This window comes from Pelophylax lessonae (assembly GCF_965119305.1).
Source record: "Pelophylax lessonae genome assembly, chromosome: 5".
Classification (NCBI taxonomy): domain Eukaryota; kingdom Metazoa; phylum Chordata; class Amphibia; order Anura; family Ranidae; genus Pelophylax; species Pelophylax lessonae.
Genome location: NC_138772.1, coordinates 140,949,743 through 140,969,871, shown reverse-complemented (window position 1 = coordinate 140,969,871; position 20,129 = coordinate 140,949,743). Strand labels below are relative to the sequence as shown.

General features: G+C 43.5%; 1 protein-coding gene and 1 long non-coding RNA gene across 2 annotated transcripts in view; both read right to left on the bottom strand.

Moving 5' to 3' along the window:
* Window positions 1–9,585: 9,585 nt before the first annotated feature.
* On the bottom strand, window positions 9,586–19,269 carry LOC309556996. Its single transcript, XR_014225360.1, has 2 exons — window positions 19,118–19,269; window positions 9,586–9,615 (listed from the first exon to the last, which is right to left on the bottom strand). It is a non-coding gene; the product is annotated as an uncharacterized lncRNA (long non-coding RNA).
* A 373-nt stretch (window positions 19,270–19,642) lies between these two features.
* Window positions 19,643–20,129, bottom strand: part of PLEKHA8 (pleckstrin homology domain containing A8) — a 105,598-nt gene continuing 105,111 nt past the window's right edge. Inside the window, exon 14 of the mRNA XM_082259470.1 lies at window positions 19,643–20,063. Within this exon, the coding sequence (XP_082115596.1) occupies window positions 19,866–20,063 (198 nt within the window). The 3' untranslated portion in view covers window positions 19,643–19,865. The remainder of the gene's footprint in view (window positions 20,064–20,129) is intronic.

Below are 20,129 nucleotides of genomic sequence, written 5' to 3'. Positions count from 1 at the left end.
TACATCCCCAGTGTGGGTAAACACAGGTGTAAGCTGTAGTAGGCCCCGGCAAATGAGGCCTTAGGTCCCTTTCTCATGGGGGGGATCTGCTCAGTTAATCCCCGCTGATGACAGGTCCGTCTCCGCTCACTGTACAGAGACAGACCTGTCAGAGTCCCACTCTCCTCTATGGGGAGATCGGATGAAAATGGACAGCATGTCTGTTTTCATCCGATCCCGTCCGTATCGCCATCCGTTTTAATTTAATTAACCACTTTACCACCAGAGGATTTTGCTGTTTTACGTCTGGGCCACTTTTTGCGATTCGGCACTGTGCAACTTTAACTGACAATTGCGCGGACATGCAATGCCGTACCCAAGCGAAATTTATGTCCTTTTTTTTCCCCACAAACAGAGCTTTCTTTTGGTAGTATTTGATCACCTGTGCGATTTTTTACTTTTTGCACTATAAACAAAAAAAGAGCGAAAATTTTGAAAAAATAACAATATTTTTCACATTTTTTTATATGAAATTCCCCCCATAAAAAATGTAAAAATCAAAATTTTTTATCATTTTAGGCCAATTTGTTTTCTGCTACATATTTTTGGTAAAAAAAATCGCAATAAGCGTATTTTGATTGGTTTGCGCAAAAGTTATTGCGTTTACTAACTAAGAGAAAGATTTCTGTCGTTTTTGGTGTTTTTTTTTTTAACGAGTAATGGCGGCAATCTGCGATTTTTTTTGCGGGACTGCGACATTGCGGCGGACAGATCGGACCCTTGACTGACATTTTTGACACTTTTGGGGTTACCAGTGACATTACTACAGTAATCAGTGCTATAAATATGCACTGTTACTGTAAAAAATGACACTGGCAGGGAAGGGGTTCATTTTATTGGAGCGGGAGGGGTTAATGTATGCCTGGTGCTTACTGACATGTGTGGGGGGAGGTGACTGAGTGACACAAGGACAGATCGCAGGTTCAGCTATGCTGAACCCTGCAATCTGACCCTGCCTGTCACTTAGGAGATCCGCCCGTTTTGTTTACACAAGCGGGCGGATCTCCAGACTCGATTCCCCGACGATCGGGGAAGAGCAGCGGCGATCGCTGCCGCTCCTCCCCTGGCCCGACTCCCGCTGTGACTGAATACAGCGGGAGCGAGCCTCCGGCGGCGTGCGTGCGCCGCCGAGAAGGGGGAGTGTCTGGCGACGTAGGTCTACGTCGTCAGACCTACAAGAGCCACTTTGCCGCAGTAGAGCTCTAGTGAGCAGCGGCAAAGTGGTTAATTTTAATGCTTTGGATTTTTAAAGTTTATTATATATATTTATTCTTATTTATGTTTTAATAAAGTTTTTATGGATTAATTTATACCAATAAAGGTGCCGCAGCCATTTCAACACCATCTTGTTGTTTTCTTATTTATTTCTAATATTTATGTATAGATAGCTTGAGCTGAGGTGAAGCCTACAATCCCATGGTGACCAGGACAAATAGAAAGGGAAAATCTCCTTAACGGAGGCACAGACAGCAATAAAAACTGACAGCTGTTCTAATCCCTCTCCACTGTTTACTAAACTGAATAAAGAAGTTTTGCCTTTTGTTATGCATGTAAACGCTTATCAAGCAGTATTTAGCGTGGTCTTCTAAATACCGACATACTTTTTCCTCCAACATGTCCATTTACAATTGTATTTCTCTGCACATAACAATGTTATATTAAGTCTTAGGATACATTCACATTAACCTCCTGCATTTGGTTCATCTGAATGCAGGAGAAATTAAAAGGGAATTATAATCAAACTTCATGCTTTCCAGATCAAATTAAACATGTTTAGAGTATCTAAGCCGCCCCTGGATGCACAGAATTATTATTTTTTCAAACCAAATGAAGGTAAAACACACATAATTATACCAATAATAAAACATTACATACATTTATATGTCCTATAATTCCATGTATATCACTGCCAGTATGAATGAGGCCCTATTTATTATGGTCTCTGGAGTTCACTCTCCAAATGTTTTAATCTGGTTAATATGGGTTAGCATAGATCGTTCTTACATCAGGCACTTTGATAAATGAGGCTTGCTCTGTCTATAGTTACTCCATAGTAACCATTGTAAATACTGTTTAATGCCTCGACGAATGCTTGTGCAAGGTGCAAGTGCAAAAAAAGTAATGAATGCCATTTATAATATTGATCATTTTACTGGGATACCTTAAAAATATGTAGCCATTATTTTACCAATGATTATAATATTTCATAAACACTAGGGATCGACCGATTATCGGTAAAGCCCATATATTGAGGGCCGATGTGCACTTTTCCCGATATATCAGAAACGGCCCCGGAGGTTACCGATATTTCGGGAAAGTGCTGCAGCTAGAGGCATTACCCCGGTGATGGCATCCATAGCCGACGGTCGGCTGTCTTGTAATGACAACCGATGCGGCTGAGAAGCCGCTCGACTGTCATTACAAGGAGTGGGAGGGGACATCCCCCACCTCCGCAGCCTTCCGCGGCTCGCCCGGGTCTCCCGTCCCACTGGGAAACCCAGGCAACCAGCCTACATGGCTGCCGAAGACCCGATCAAAGCCCCATTTGGCTCTGATTGGGTCTCCATGCCAAAACCCGGAAGTGATGTCATGAGTGACATCACTTCCGGGTACTGGCGCCAGATTCAAAAAAAATGACAGCATTCAAAACAGCCAAACTTGGCGTTTTGAATGCTTTTAAGTGCAGAGGAGGGGTTTGCACTTATATATTTATGGAATTGTTATTTTATTGTTACTAGTAGTGGCAGCGATCAGCGACTTTTAGCGGGACTGCGATATTATGGCAGACAAATTGGACACAAACTGACACTTTTCTGGGGACCAGTGACACCAATACAGTGATCAGTGCTAAAAATATGCACTGTCACTGTACTAATGACACTGACTGGGAAGGGGTTAAAATCAGGGGCGATCAAGGGGATCGCTGTCCATGCCCGCACTGGCTGAGTGCCAGTACATGTGAGTGTTTTTTGTTTTACCCCAATAAAGTATACGTTACAGAGAGCACTAGATCGCCGTATTTATTTCACACATGTATCGTATTGTGACGGTGGAGAGAGGAGTTTGAGGAAGCGATCACCCTATCCCCGTCAGTGTGTCAGCGACACTGCAGATTGTTTACCTGAAGCACCTTTATACAGAGGGAGGACAGGAGAAAGTTACCTATCCACACCTACTGGCACCTGTGTGTGCACAAAGCGGGTTTGGCTCATTAGAATTTGTGAGCCAAACCAGGAGGTGAGCGGCCAGCATTACCATTTATGCACTAAGGCACTTTTTAGTTATTCAAGCACAAGCACTTGGTATTTTGATACGAACACAGAAGATATCACCCATTTTTTATGGACTTTTGTGCACCTATTTCTAATTCACACTAGTATATGCATATGCGTGATTTATATTTGCACGAGCACCTATTGTGACATCAGTCATTTATTATAACTATTGTTTTATCCACCGATATCGTTTTTATCACTTGGAATTTTTTATCACTTTGATTGTGATACATTTTTATATGTATTTATTCATTTCCAGATATTTACATTTTGGTTAATTGACACATTTTGTGTATATTGAATTTATTTATCCTTTGGCGCTACATAATTTATATATATTTTGGATCGTTTTTGGTGTTAGGTGAATGCACTTTTATGTTGGCAGCCATTGGTCCCCTTATCTGGCTTTTTAGCTATTAATTGGGGTATTCGTTTTTTTTCATTGGTCAGCGCTGATTATTCACTCTTTATCAAATATCTGATTGTGTTACAAATCAGGGGACAACACTGCAGCTTCAGGACTTGGCTAAAACCTACCTACAGGAAGCAGTACATCCAAGACAGAAGTGCACACAGTTGACTGAACAGCAACAACTCTTGTATGTAAGTACTATGTTAGGCTCCATGTACACGGGACGCTGGAAATGGCCGTTTAGGAGCAGTTGGGCGTTTTTTTTAGAAGCCCCTGAACCCATCTACATTTTATCTTATCTGTCCATGTACACCAGGTCGTTTGCGGCGTTTCAAACACAAAAACGCGTCCGAACGCAACCGAACGCGATGACCCGTTTTTCCATTTTAAAGGGGAATAATTTTTTTGACCTCTAGGACTGGTTCTAAACGCAAACGCCCGCTAAACGCGGGTACAAACGCGACCGAACGGACGTTTAAAACGTCCTAAAAATTCCAGCATTCAAAGGGACTTTTAACAACGTCCCGTGTACATGGACCCTTACACTGTGTGATTTCTATGCAGAAAAATGTGTACATACATGGTACCAGTGCTGTGCTGTCAACAGGGCACACATAAACAGATTTTTCTTTGTACCCTTGTGACCTCCACATTGTACTGTGCCCTTTTCCCCTGATTGCCTCCACATTGCACTGTGCCCTGGTAACCACCAGAATTGTACTGTGCCTGTGCACACCGAAAAATGTTTTCTTTGTGCCCTTGCAGAGACAGGTGCAGATGAGTTGAGTTTTTCAACTGTGCTGATATTTTGCATTGCAGAGTATATTTTGCACTGAGCAGCAATGCAGAGTAGGTTTAGCACTGAGAACCAGATTTGTGTAATAATTGCATTACAGAAAGACATTTGCTTTATAATGCACAGTTATTAGTGATCGGGTGGTTGATTTACAGAAGTATATCATTTTTTTTTATTAGTTTAAAAACAAAATGGCTCAAAGTCCAATGTGGCGTTGTGTGAGGAGAAAGAGTGAGGTACAAGAGGATAGTACACCCAGGGCCGGTGCTAGACTATTTTACGCCCTAGGCAAGACCAGCTACTTGCGCCCCCCCCCCCCTCCCCCAAAAAAATTAAATAAAAAGGGAAGGGGATAAAAACTCCTCTATGTCATACCCAGTGACCCTGATCTGATGGCTCCTCTATGTTATGCTGTCATACACAGTGACCCCCATAATTCTCCATGTCACACCCTAATGTCCCTCTATGCCACACCAAGGGACCCCGATGATCCTCCATGTCACACCAGGGGCACTGATGTTCCTCCATGTCATACCTAGAGACCCTGATGTTTTTCCATGTCACACCTGGGGACCCTGATGTTCCTCCATTGCACACCTGGGGACCTCAGTCCCCCATGGCACAACCAGGGACCCCAATTCCTCATGGCACACCTGGTGACCCCGAAACCCTGTTACACCCGGTAACCCCTATCCCCCATGGCACACCTGGTGACCCTGATTCCCTTTCACACCAGGGAACCTCCATGTCACACCCAGGGACCCTGATCCCCTGTTCTGGGGACACTCACTGGGCGATATGAAGAGAGTGGCCCGTACTCTGCCCTCCTTCACCGTGATCCTGCTGATTCCTTCTCCTAGGATGCTCCTCTTCTGGACCACAGTGCTCACCACAGCTCCAACCAGGTCCTGGTAAAGGGAGAAGCAGCAGTCAGAGGCATCCGCACATCCCTAATCCCCAACCTCCTCAGACCATTCCGGTGCCTCGTCGTTTCTGCTCCAGTAAAGGTGCTGCCCTCCAGTGCCAAGCTTGGGGTCAGGTTCAGCTCTCCTCCGCTCCCTGCTTAATACCGACCCAGGGAAATGAACGGCTGCCCACCAGCTCAGTGCAGAGAGTCACTTCCTGCCCGGGGTTTACACCACTCAGCTCCAGCCAAAGAGGATCATCATGCAGGCAGCACTCCTGTGGGCTCCCTTTCTGCCTCTTGCCCCCCCCCAACAGTGGTGGAAAGCCAAGGCCTGGTAGTTCAGCCACTGCCCCAGACACCTGGCATCTTCCTCTGTCCATTCGTCCTCCCCCACTGCCGCCCCCTCCCCTCAGCTCACAAGGATCATTCATGATGGACAGAGAGTGCTGACTCATGGCTGCGCCCCTAGGTTGCAATGCGCCCTAGGCGGCTGCCTAGTTTGCCTAGTGGAAGCACCGGCCCTGAGTACACGTTCATCTTCCACTACAGAAAACTCTGATAAGACTAGTGAGGAAGAATTACAACATTCTGAATTCTTTGCATGCACCAGTACAGTGCTTGACTCCAAAAAATTCTGGATTCAACTCGGCAGCGGGGACTCCGATTCACAGGGCTGGCGGCTCCGATTGCCGCCAGCCATCCGCGATCGCTCCCCGCTGAGAGAGAAGGACGGGCAGCTGTAGTAAATACACTATATAGTGCTATATAGGATCACAGGTCTCTGTGATCATTTCAAAAGCCCAACCCCCATACAGTTAGAAACACGCCCCTAGGTGCACATTTAACCCCTTGATCACCCAGTGTTAACCCCTTCACTGCCAGTGTCATTATTACAGTAACAGTGCATATTTTTAGCACTGATTACTGTAGTCATTTCACTGGTCCTCCCAAAAGTGTCAAAAATGTCAGTTAGGAGTTCGATCTGTCTGCCGCAATCCCGCTAAAAATTGCAGATCGCCACCATAACTAGTAAAAAAAAAAAAAAAAACAATAAAAATGACATAAATATTTCCCGTAGTTAGTAGACGCGATAACTTTTGTGCAAACCAATCAAAATGCGCTTATTGCGATTTTTTTTTTTTTTTTTACCAAAAATATGTAGCAGAAAACAAATTGGCCTAAAATTTTAAAAAACTTAAGATTTTTAAAAAAAATTTTTGGGAATGTTATATAGCAGAATGTGAAAAATATATATATTTTTTTCATAATTGTCGCTCTTTTTTTGTTTATAGCGCAAAAGCGCCAAAAATAAAAATAGCAGAGGTGATCAAATACCACCAAAAGAAAGCTCTATTTGTGGGAAAAAAGGACATCAATTTTATCTAGGTACAGCGTCGCACGACCATGCAATTGTCCGTTAAATAACGCAGTGCCGAATCGCAAAAAATGGCCTGGTCATTAAGGGGGCAAATCCTTCCGGTCCAGAAGTGGTTAACAAGCATCAAGAGCAAGGAACAAAACAGTTTAATTTCAATTGAAGATGAAATTCGTGTGTACTTATTTTAAGTTTGACCCAGAATTGAGCATCTGTGCAGAAAAAAAGCAAACCCAAGCCCAAGTAAGTGTTTTGTTTTTTTTTTACAATATTTATTCTATTAATTTATTTAATAGAATCTATTATTTGATACAGTTTCTTTATTGCTGTTACATCTACAGCTCGCTGATCAGATCCAATGTTCCGTTAGCTGTAGATCTGAAATTTTTTTCAGGGGTTTCCCGAGATCTCAAACTTTTTGCTAAGGGTTCCCGAAGGCAAAAAGGTTGAGAAACACTGGTCTAGACTAAAATGCCATTTAACCATTTTGGGGGACACTGCAAGGGTAGATTTTGTCTAATTCATGAACTTCAGCTTAAGGCCTCTTGCACGACGCAGCTTAAAAATGCTCAGTACAGCTTTTTTTTTTTTCTGAGCTAAAATAGAGCCCATTCATTCTTAATGTGCATATGCACACAGCCGCGTAAATGAGCGCCGCGTTTTCTTCAGTAAGAACAAAATAGAAAAATCTGCATTTTTGGTCAGTAATTTACGCCTGATGCACGCAAATACGCGCGAATGCGCTCAAATGACCCAAAATGCCAATTGAATATCAAGAACGCTAGAATAAATTTATGTGCAATTATGCGCATTTGCGTGCAAATGCGCAAAAATGCGCGCATTACAATTACGCCAGAAAACGTGGATGCTCTAACAGGAGTATTGTGTATTGTGCCTTAAAGGACTAATTCCCCCTTTACCAAAAAACTGCCGATGCAGATAAGGGACATCTGTAGATACAAAGTAGCAAACTGTGCAGCTTTGAATACAGCTGAATAAGTGCCGGTTCACACCGATCCGACTTGTCAGGCGACTTGATCGCCTGACAAGTAGCTTCCAATGCTGTGCAATGGAACCGTTCTAATCAGAGCGAGTCAAGTCACTCCGACTTAGAGCGACTTGCTTTGACTTCCATTATGTGAAGTCGTTGCAAGCCGCGCCGAAGTCGCGCTGCACGGGCGACTCCATTAGTCGCCCGAAGTCGGGGCGACTTCGAGTCGGATCAGTGTGAACTGACTCTAACGCCCTTGCTATAGATGTAGGCCATTTACAAACCTCATGAAGCCTGAATGGAAAAATTCTAGGAGATTGCTAAGGGTTGGGGGGGGGGGGGGGGGCAGATATTACTGCTCATCTACTGCTATAAAGAAAGCAAATGTGAGGAGTTCTGAATCAGAGAAAGAGCTCACTCCTGTGATGGTGAAGGTGAACAGTAATAGATGGGCCTCTCTTAGCAAAGTCCTGGGAGTTTCCAGGTCAGGCTCATGAGGTACCATAAATGGTCTACCAAGGGCATTCAATTCAATTTTGGTCAAAGCTGCACAGCTTGCTTCTACTGATGTCCCTTATCTGCATATTCAGTATTTTGGTAAAGGTGAACTAAGCTTAGGCTTTCACCAGGCAGAGAAGAGTTCCACCCCTTGTAGTTGCAATCTATTCCTTGTTCTTTGCAATACACAAACTCACTTTATTCAATGTATTTTAAACAAATGCAAACCATATATGTTGTATTACCATTTGGTCCCTTCCAGTTCCTGGAATGAACCCACTTCACTAGTAACGAATAGCCCTAGGTGTGCAGTTTGTTAGTGTAGGAATGGTGCCACCTAGTGTTAAAAATAAAAACAGCTTTTCGAGTTGTCTAGTTATTGTCATTCCATCAGCAAATGTATCCTAAAGTGTGCGTGCAGCCAAATTGTTTTATTTTTTATTCAGTTTTGGATACAGCAGGGAAGGATTATCACCTGAACATGAGTAGAGTGAAAAATCTTTCAATAGGGACACTTGTTCCAGTGACAATTATCCAAGACGGGAATTCCCATCAATTTCTAGAGAAATTCTCTCACTTACTTTTGCTTCTGTAGCACAGGTGGTGAAAGAAAAGCTCCCCAACAGGACACAGACAGCAAAAAAATAAACAGACAGGGGTTTTACCCTTCCCTACTTTATCCAAAACTAATGGCACTTTTCCACTGCAAGTACCGGCTCGGCTCTACTCGGCCCTGCTTGGCCCGGTTTGCTTTTCCACTGCTGGTACCGCATGTTACGGTGTTGGAACAGTTCGGTACGGTGCGGTTTGCTTTTCCACTAAAGTAGTACTAAAGTTAAGTGGGTGGGATAACAACGGGGTGGGTGGGATTCTCTGACCAAACAGTGGCTAGTAGTGACTGCATGCAAAGGATTGTGGGATATGGTGCCGGGTATGGTACCTCTTGGAACCACAATCAAGGTGGTACTGTTTTTGAGAGCCGTACCGTTCGGTTCCATGCAGTGGAAAAGCGCTGCCGTACCGTACCATACCGAACCGTTCCTACACCGTACCATGCGGTACCAGCAGTGGAAAAGCACAAAAGCGAGCCAAACCGTTCAGTTCCATGCAGTGGAAAAGCGCCATAATATAAAAAGTTAGGCTATTCATACACTTTAAAGTGACATTAACTGTGGACAGATGGAATATTTGTTATAAAGCTCTAATTCTCAATACAAACACTGCCTTAGCAAATATTTGACAAAATAAAGCCATTGGGAAGTAATTTTATAAAAAGAAATTAGCCGTAGCTCAATACCTAGCTACTTTCCATTTATTAACCACTTAAGCCCCGGAAGATTTTACCCCCATTCCGACCAGGGGGTATTTTACGACTCGGCACTGCGTGACTTTAACTGACAATTGTGCGGTCATGCAATGTGGTACCCAAACGAAATTTACGTCCTTTTTTTCCCACAAACAGAGCTTTCTTTTGGTGGTATTTGATCACCTCTGCGCTTTTTATTTTTTGCGATATTAATAAAAAAAGAGCGAAAATTTTGCAAAAAAATGACATTTTCAACTTTGTCTTTTAAAAAATATCCAATATACTCAATTTATGTATTTTTTTTTGGCCAAAATATATTTAGCTACATGTCTTTGACGAAAAAAAATTCAATGAGCGTATTTTTATTGGTTTGCGCAAAAGTTATAGCGTCTACAAACTATGGTGTAAATACAGAAATTTACGCAGCTTTAATTTTTGACTGCCTATCTTATTTCATGAAGTGCTAAAATGGCAGGGCAGTACAAAACCCCCCCAAACTACCACTTTTTGGAAAGTAGACATCCTAAGGAATGTTCTGAGAGGCATGTTGAGCTCATTGAATATTTCATTTTTTTGTCACAGGTGTTTGAAAAATGACTAAAAATTTTTTTTTTTTTTTTTTTACACAAAGTTGTCATTGAAATGATATATTGCTCACACATGCCATGGGTATATGTGTAATTACACCCCAAAATATATTCTGCTGCTTCTCCTGAGTACAGGGATACCACATATGTGGGACTTTTTGGGAGCCTAGCTGTGTACGGGACCACAAAAACAAATCCCCACCATCAGAATTTCAAAGGGCGTACATTTTTCATTGCATTTTCTCACTACCTCTAACGGTTTAGGAGGCCCTGAAATGTCAAGATACCACAAAACCCCCCCAAATGACCCCATTTTGGAAAGTAGACACCCCAAGCTGTTTGCTAAGAGGCATGGTGAGTCCATGGAATATTTTATATTTTACCACAAGTTTTGGGAATATTACTATTTTTTTTTTTTATTTTTTTTTTTTACACAACGTTGTCACTAAAAGATAAAATTCTCACACATGACATGGGTATATGTGGAATTACACCCCAAAATACATTCTGCCACTTCTCCTGAGTATGGGGATGCCCCATGTGTGAGACTTTTTGGGAGCCTAGCTGTGTACAGGACCGCGAAAACCAATCAACACTCCCAGGTTTTCTAATGGCGTAAATTGTGCATGTCACCTCTGCACTACCTGTCACAGTTTCGGAGGCCCTAAAATTCCAAGATAGCACAAACCCCCCCCAAATGACCCCATTTTGGAAAGTAGACACCCCAAGCTATTTGCTGAGAGGCATGGTGAGTCCATGGAATATTTTATATTCTGCCACAAGTTCCGGGAAATACATATATATATATATATTTTTTTTTTTTTTTCACAAAGTTGTCAGTAAATGAAATATTGCTCACACATGCCATGGGTATATGTGAAATGACACCCCAAAATACATTCTGCTGCTTCTCCTGAGTACAGGGATACCCCATGTGTGAGACTTTTTTGCAGTCTAGCCGAGTACAGGTCCCCGAAAACCAGTCCCCGCTTTCAGGCTTTCCAAGGGCGCAAATTGTTGATTTCACTCCTGACTACCTATCACAGTTTCAGAGGCCCTAAAATTCCAAGATAGCACAAAACCCCCCCAAATGACCCCATTTTGGAAAGTAGACACCCCAAGCTATTTGCTGAGAGGCATGGTGAGTCCATGGAATATTTTATATTTTGCCACAAGTTCCGGGAAATATATATATATATATTTTTTTTTTTTTTTTTTCACAAAGTTGTCAGTAAATGAAATATTGCTCACACATGCCATGGGTATATGTGAAATGACACCCCAAAATACATTCTGCTGCTTCTCCTGAGTACAGGGATACCCCATGTGTGAGACTTTTTTGCAGTCTAGCCGAGTACAGGTCCCCGAAAACCAGTCCCCACTTTCAGGCTTTCCAAGGGCGTAAATTGTTGATTTCACTCCTGACTACCTATCACAGTTTCGGAGGCCCTAAAATTCCAAGATAGCACAAAACCCCCCCAAATGACCCCATTTTGGAAAGTAGACACCCCAAGCTATTTGCTGAGAGGCATGGTGAGTCCATGGAATATTTTATATTTTGCCACAAGTTCCGGGAAATATATATATATATATATTTTTTTTTTTTTTTTACACAAAGTTGTCAGTAAATGATATATTGCTCACACATGCCATGGGTATATGTGAACTGACACCCCAAAATACATTCTGCTGCTTCTCCTGAGTATAGGGATACCCCATGTGTGAGACTTTTTTGCAGTCTAGCCGAGTACAGGACCCCGAAAACCAATCATCGCCTTCAGGCTTTCCAAGGGCGTAAATTGTTGATTTCACTCCTGACTACCTATCACAGTTTTGGAGGCCATGAAATGCCAAGACAGCACAACCCCCCCCCAAATGACCCCTTTTCGGAAAGTAGACACCCTGAGCTATTTGCAGAGAGGCATGTTGAGTGTTTTGCAGATCTCACTTTTTGTCACAAAGTTTTGGAAATTGAAAAAAGAGGAAAAAAAATGCATTTTCCTGTTTTTTCTTCATTTTCCAAAAAAAATTAGAGCTGCAAAATACTCACCATGCCTCTCAGCAAATAGATTGGAGTGTCTACTTTGCAAAATGGGGTCATTTGGGGGGGGTTTGTGCAATCTTGGCTTTTTATGGACTTCAAAACTGTGATAGGTAGTAAGGAGTGAGATCAACAATTTACGCCCTTAGAAAGCCTAAAGGTGCGCATTGGTTTTCCGGGTCCTGTACGCGGCTAGACTGGCAAAAAGTCTCACACATGGGGTATCATTGTACTCAGGAGAAGCAGCAGAATGTATTTTGGGGTGTCATTTCACATATACCCATGGCCTGTGTGAGCAATATATCATTTACTGACAACTTTGTGTAAAAAAATAAAAAAAAATAAAAAAAATTTTTTTCCTCGAAACTTGTGGCAAAATATAAACTATTCCATGGACTCACCATACTTCTCAGCCAGTAGCTTGGAGTGTCTACTTTGCAAAATGGGGTCATTTGGGGGGGTTTTGTGCCATCTTGAAATTTCAGGGCCTCTGAAACTGTGACAGGTAGTCAGGGGTAAAATCAGCAATTTACGCCATTAGAAAACCTGAAGATGTGGATTGGTTTTCGGGGGCGCGTACACAGCTAGGCTCCCAAAAAGTCTCACACATGTGGTATCCCTGTACTCAGGAGAAGCAAAAGAATGTATTTTGGGGGGTCATTTCACATATTCCCATGGCATGCATGAGCAATATATCATTTAGTGACAACTTTCTGTAAAAAAACAACAAAAAAAAAAAAAACAATAATTTTCCCGAAACTTGTGGCAAAATATAAAATACTCCATGGACTCACCATGCCTCTCAGAAAAAAGCTTTGGGTGTCTACTTTTCAAAAAGGGGTCATTAGGGGGGTGTTTGAACAGTTCCGGCATTTTATACTCAATCTTATCCACACATCACCCACTCTTCTAACCACTTGAAAACCAAGCCTTTTCTGTGCCTTTTTGTTTACATGAAAAAATATTTTTTTTTTACTAGAAAATTACTTTGAACCCCCAAACATTATATATTTTTTTAAAGCAGAGGCCCTATAGAATAAAATGGTGGATGTTGCAAATTTTTTTGTCACACGGTATTTGCGCACAGATTTTCCAAACGCAATTTTTGCGAAAAAAATACATTTTTTTTAAATTTATTGCACAAATACACTATATAATTCCAATTTTTTTGGTAAAATTTAAAAGATGATCTTATGCCGAGTTCATAGACACCTAACATGACATGCTTTAAAAATTGCGCATGCCTGCGCAGCGACAAAAACGTATGTACATTTTTGAAAACCTTTAAAAGTCTCTACAGGTTACCACTTTAGACTTACAGAGGAGGTCTACTGCAAGAATTACTGCACTCGATCTGGCGATCGCGGCGATACCTCACATGCATGCTGCAATTGTGGTTTACATATGACACTAGACCACCGCTTGCGTGCGCCATTGCGCGCAAGCACCGGGGGTAAGGGGGGGGGCTCAATTTTTTTTTTTTTTTTCTTTTTTCTTTTGCTTTTTTATGTTATTTTGACACCTTTCCTTTAATTTTTTTTTTTTTTAAATCATTTTTATTGTTATCATAGTGAATTTAAATATCCCCTATGATAGCAATCTGTAGTGACAGGTACTCTTTTTTAAAAAAATTGGGGTCTTTTAGACTCTAGATCTCTCCTCTGACCTTAACGCATCTGACCACACCAAAATTGGTGTGATAAAATACTTTCCCAATTTCCCAATGGCCCTGTTTATTTCTGGCGAAACAGAAGTCATAAAATGCTCGTAGCCTCCGGCATCTTAGGCCATAGAGATGATTGGAGCCATTCTCATCTCCAATTAGCTCTATGGTTAGATAATTGAACCACCGGCTGCACTCTCGGGTTAACCGGTGGGACAGGAGAGCCCGAGAAAAACCATGGAAGGCTGCGGAAGGCAGCGGTGGGGGGGGGGAGGCCCCTCCCACTGCATGTAAAAGCAGTCTAGCGGCCAATTACCTGCTAGAATTGCTTTTACATGTAAGCCGACCGCTGGCTGTAAAAAACGATACCAAGATGATGCCTAAATCTGCAGGCATCATCCTGGTATAACCACTCAAAGTCCAGCAACGTACCAGTACATTGCTGGTCCTTGTTTGGCATATAGGTTTTTTTTTTTTTTCATGCAGCCTGTGGGCTGAACGGAAAAAAAGAGAACCTATCAGAAATCAGCACAGGAATAATGCGTAGTATTACTCATCATTAACCGCCCAAACAACCACCCACTGAATTTAATGATGGGTATACACGACACTATCCACGTATACCAAAATAGGATTTTAACTGCAGTGCTGAAATCAGAAAATCACCACAGCTGCTATCAGCAAAGGTATCCATATATGCTGAGCGCAAACGCTGTTTGTGTCAGAATATATAAAATCAATGCGTGGTAGCTGACGAGGGACCTGCAAGAGAAACAGGTCACAAAAGAATGAAAAAACAAACAAAGGACATTGAAAAAAAGTATAGTAGGAAGGAGTAGAAGGACATATAAAATGACTGACAAAAACAGTTTTTGGATCTTCATCATTAACCGCCCAAACAACCACCCACTGAATTTAATGATGGGTATACACGGCGCTATCCACGTATACCAAAATAGGATTTTAACTGCAGTGCTGAAATCAGAAAATCACCACAGCTGCTATCAGCAAAGGTATCCATATATGCTGAGCGCAAACGCTGTTTGTGTCAGAATATATAAAATCAATGCGTGGTAGCTGACGAGGGACCTGCAAGAGAAACAGGTCACAAAAGAATGAAAAAACAAACAAAGGACATTGAAAAAAAGTATAGTAGGAAGGAGTAGAAGGACATATAAAATTACTGACACCACAACAGTTTTTGGATCCTTTTATTTTTCTTTCTAACTGTTCCTTTACTTCTTGATTTGGGAGGGACTGCGATCATCTGCGATCTTCTCTTCCAGCTTGGGTCTCTCAAAATGTCGATGGACATCCAACATCCTTCGAGACCCTGTGTTTATGTGCCCTACACTGTGTCGTGCTGTACCCTACGCTAATAATCCACTAGTGTATGGTAGCGCTCGAAACATTCCCCGATGCAGAGACCAGGTTGGTCAGGACATTTGGGACAATAATAACGGGTGTCACGCCTAAATCCGCGCTTGCTACAGACACGACATCTTCTTTGGGGCCATCTTTGGGTAGGGGTACTCGGGAGGACATGTGAAAAATGCCTCTCATGCAGCCGGCTCACTGCATCTGGAAGGGGAAGTTGGGCAGGCATGCCTCCTGGGTACAGGTAGGCAAGGATGATCTCTTCCTGGAATTCCCGGAAAGATCCAGTTCGTCCTGACGCCCTGTATAGGACAAAGGCGTTCAGCATAGCCAATTGGTATAGGTAAACAGACACTTTTTTGTACCAGCGTCTGGCTTTACGGGCAACTAAATACGGCGCCAAAAGCTGGTCGTTAAGGTCCACCCCTCCCATGTTAAGGTTATATTCGTGGACACAGAGGGGTTTCTCCATAACGCCAGTTGCCGTAGGAATTTGGATCGTCGTGTCTGGGTGAAGGGAGGACAGAACATAAACATCCCGTGTATCCTTCCACTTCACCGCAAGTAATTTGTCCGTTTTCAAGCAGGCTCTCGCCCCCCGACTAAGACGGGAATCTACAAGCCGTTGGGGGAAGCCCCGGCGATTAGGTCGCACGGTGCCACATGCGCCAATTTGTAAATCGAGAAGGTGACTAAATAGTGGCACGCTTGTATAAAAGTTGTCCACGTACAAATGGTACCCCTTTCCGGATAAGGGTGACACCAAGTCCCAAACGATCTTACCGCTGCTCCCTATGTAGTCTGGGCAGTTGGGGGGCTCCACACAGCTATCTTTTCCCTCATAGACCCGGAAACTAACTGTATAGCCTGTGGCCCTGTCACACAATTTATACAGCTTGACCCCGTACTTGGCACGCTTGCTGGGGAGGTACTGTTTCATAGCAAGGCGGCCAGTAAATTTAATCAGGGACTCGTCAACGCAGACAACTTGTTCGGGGGTAAACAAGGCTGCAAACCGCTGATTGAAGTGGTCTATGAGGGGCCGAATTTTGTGGAGCCGATCGTATGCAGGGTCTCCCCGAGGACGACAGAGTTCATTGTCGCTGAAATGCATAAATCGCAGAATTTGCTCGTATCTCGTCCTGGACATAGAGGCAGAGTACATGCGCATATGGTGAACTGGGCTAGTGGACCAATATAGCCGCAATTCACTCTGTTTAGTTATGCCCATGTGAAGGGAAAGGCCCAGAAAGATCTTAAATTCGGAAACCGTTATAGGTTTCCAGCCGAATTGTCTGGCAAGGTGTGAATTTGGGTTGGCGGCGATGAACTGTTGTGCATATAAATTTGATTGATCCACAATAGATCTGTAAAGATCTTCCGTGAAGAACAGCTCAAAAAAGTTCAGGGGCGTAAAACCAGCTGTCTCCACGTGGATTCCAGGTTGGGCGGTGAATGGGGGAAGTACTGGCGCTGTAGTATCAGTGGGTTGCCAATTAGGAAATGCCAGCGCATCAGGGAGGGCACTATGGGCTCTACGGGCCTGTCTTCGAATACGCGGTGGCCGCGGGCCACTACTTGTGCTAGCCACCGCACCAGCTTCAACTGCACTTAGGGGACTCGCCACGTCACCAGGTCTTACTGCAGTGCTGGTTGTACTAGGTCCAGGTTGTACTAGGCCGCTGGCGCTTGCCAGGTCGCCAGAAGGATGAGCGGCACTAGTACCCACACTCTGCTCCATACGAGCACCCTGCGATTCCTGCATCACAACAACTTCAGAATGGGGTCGGGTACGCCTGGGTCTAACAGGGACCCATCTGTCGTCGGAGCTATCTGTCAGGGAGCCGCTGCCGTCATCAGGTTCATATACTGACACTAATTCGGTCATTGTAGCTTCCCCTTCGCTATCAGATGACTCGGTCAGCATATAACTGAGAAGCTCTTCATCCCTGTACGAACGTTTGGTCATTTTGGTAACTAAATTTACTCGTACAGTGATGCGACTCACAGGTAATAAAAGCACCTGGTTGTCGAAGATTATTTCAAGCGCTACAAAAAAAACTGCTAATGCTAGCAGGGATCAGGCCTGACTCTGCTAACACAGCGGTTTTGTGTCTTGTGTTTTTTTGCAAGTGACAGTAATCTATTGATTACTACACTTGCCTGGGTGAAAGGGTTAAACGCAGGTGCTGGCCGGAATCAGTACTGATCGTGCAAACACCGCGTTTTGGGAACCCTAAACTATGGGGGCGCTAGTATAGTTCTGATCAGATATTGATCTGTTCAAACACTATACTAGAAATGGAAGTGTAGGTGCGTGCGTGCGTGTGTGGCAATCAAGGGGTTACTTCTAAACTATGCGCTGGGGATCTGGGGGGGGTGGCGGGGACCCTAAACCTCCTTTGGGAAAGAAACTAGCTAGCTAGCGCAACCTCAAGTCACAATGACACCAATACAAAATACAGTAAAAACAGTATATTATGTGTGTATTAGTGCTAATGTGACAGAGGGTGTAGGGGTTAACGGGATGTGATCAGGGGGGGATCAGGGGTTTAAATCTTTATTGGAAGGGACTGGCGGGTATCCTAAGGATAAAAGGAACGGTGGCAAGCGCTAAACCTGGTCACAAGTCACACTTATACGGGTATATAGAAAATGCTATATACTGTATACAGTGTGCGTTGTGGCAGGGGGTGTAGGGGTGATCAGGAGGGGATCAGGGGATTAAATCTTTATTGGGCGGGTGGCGGGGACCCTAAACCTCCTTGGGACACAAACTTAGTCGCCTGCGCTAATTCTGATCACAATCACACTAATACAAAAATACAAAAACACAGTATATTACGTTTGTATTAGTGCTGATGTGACAGAGGGTGTAGGGGTTAACTAGCGGTGATCAGGGGGGGATCAGGTGGGATCAGGGGCTTAAATCTTTATTAGGGGGGGGTGGCGGGTAATTCAAGTGGAAAAAGGGGGGTCGCAAGCGCTAGACCTGACCACAAATCACACTTATACGGGTATATAGCAAAATGCTATATACTGTATACGGTGTGTGTTATGGCAGGGGGTGTAGGGGTGATCAGGGGGGGGTCAGGGGCTTAAATCTTTATTGGGCGGGTGGCGGGGACCCTAAACCTTCTTGGGACAGAAACTTAGTCGCCTGCGCTAATTCTGATCACAATGACACTAATACAAAAATACAATAACACCGTATATTGCGTTTGTATTAGTGCTGATGTGACAGAGGGTGTAGGGGTTAACGGCGGTGATCAGGGGGGGGTCAGGGGAGATCAGTGGGTTAAATCTTTATTAGGGGGGGGTGGGGGGTAATTTGAGTGGAAAAGGGGGGGTCGCAAGGGCTACACCTGTTCACAAATCACACTTATACAGGTATATAGGTATATGCTATATGCTGTATATAGTGTGTGTTGTGTCAGGTGCTGTAGGGGTTAATTGGGGGGGCGATCGGGGGTGAAATGTGCCTATCTAACTGTGTGTGGGTGTGCTTGGTGCAGTACTCACAGTAAGATGTGCTCTCCTCTCACGCTGGATCCAAAAAGACCGTTGTGGGGGGAGGGCACATCTCCTCTAAGCCTGTGTTTACATTTCACAGGCTTAGAGGATGATCTGATTGGGCAGGACCGATCAACAGGTCCAGACCAAAAATGATTGGCCTGGACCTGATGACTGATCGGTTCTGAACCCAATCGAGTCATCATCGGCGGCGGGGACGCGCGGGAGCGCGCACAGGGCCGGCAAATTGTGCTGACGTAGGCCTACGTCAGTTTGCCTGGCCGGGGCTGAGTGCCGACGTAGATCGTCGTGCGCCGGTCGTAAAGTGGTTAAAGACAAAAACAAACATATTAAAAGTAGCTGCTATAGCACATGCTATAGACAACAAAGCTGGAGACACAATGTCCTGAGCTTCCTAATGCAACCAGAAAAAGGATCCGTTGACTGTGTTCTGTTCCATGATTCTGTCAATGCACTCCTATGAAGGATTTTGCCAAAGGTAGGCGATTGTCTGGCTGACCCAAAAATTGCAGGAGATGGAGAAATTTGCCTTTTCATCAAGATGGAGGAAGACAGACTGTATTCTGTGTTCAGGGACCCAGCAAACCATGAAAAACTGGAGCAAAGAGGCTGGGAGAAAACACAAAGCTGTTGCCAAGAGCCACCAAAAATCACAAACAAGGTTTCATTTGAAATTGCACCACTTTTCCCAAATTGGCCTTAGAGTATTCTCTTTCAAACATACTTAAAAACAGCCTTATTATAAAAAAAAACAATTTGTACATACAGCAAAACAGTGTTCAGTATATAAATAAGCATCTGAAGAATCCCACAGATTGAAGTCCATATTGGCTAAAAGCTTGTCAGATACCTCCAGAAGAAGATCAAGTAGTTTTGAGGATCGTTAATACAAAATCTGATTGTACATAACAAACTGGTGAGGGCTCGGAGAGTGAGCCCCTAATTCTGTATGTTTTACACATCATGTACATGGCAGCCATGATACATGATCTTTGCACCTTCCATGATGATACTCTCTCTAAATTAGACACTAGATATCTCCATTGTAAAAGATATTGCTCCAGTCATACTACTTCATCAGACTCCAAGCCATGTTCTTCATACAATGCGTCCAAAATGTTTAGCTGTTTTTCCATAGCTGGCAGGTATATGTTAAGGTCTCTCATCATTCCATCAAAGAAGAACTTGTGATTTTCATCGCCTTCATGTACAGCAAGAGCAGCCACAAACCCTTCATATGTTGGAGCCGCCCTTAAAGCCAGCTGTTAAAAAGGAAAAACAAAAGTAATAAGTAGATTTCAAACCTACAAACCTGTGCCTAATAGACA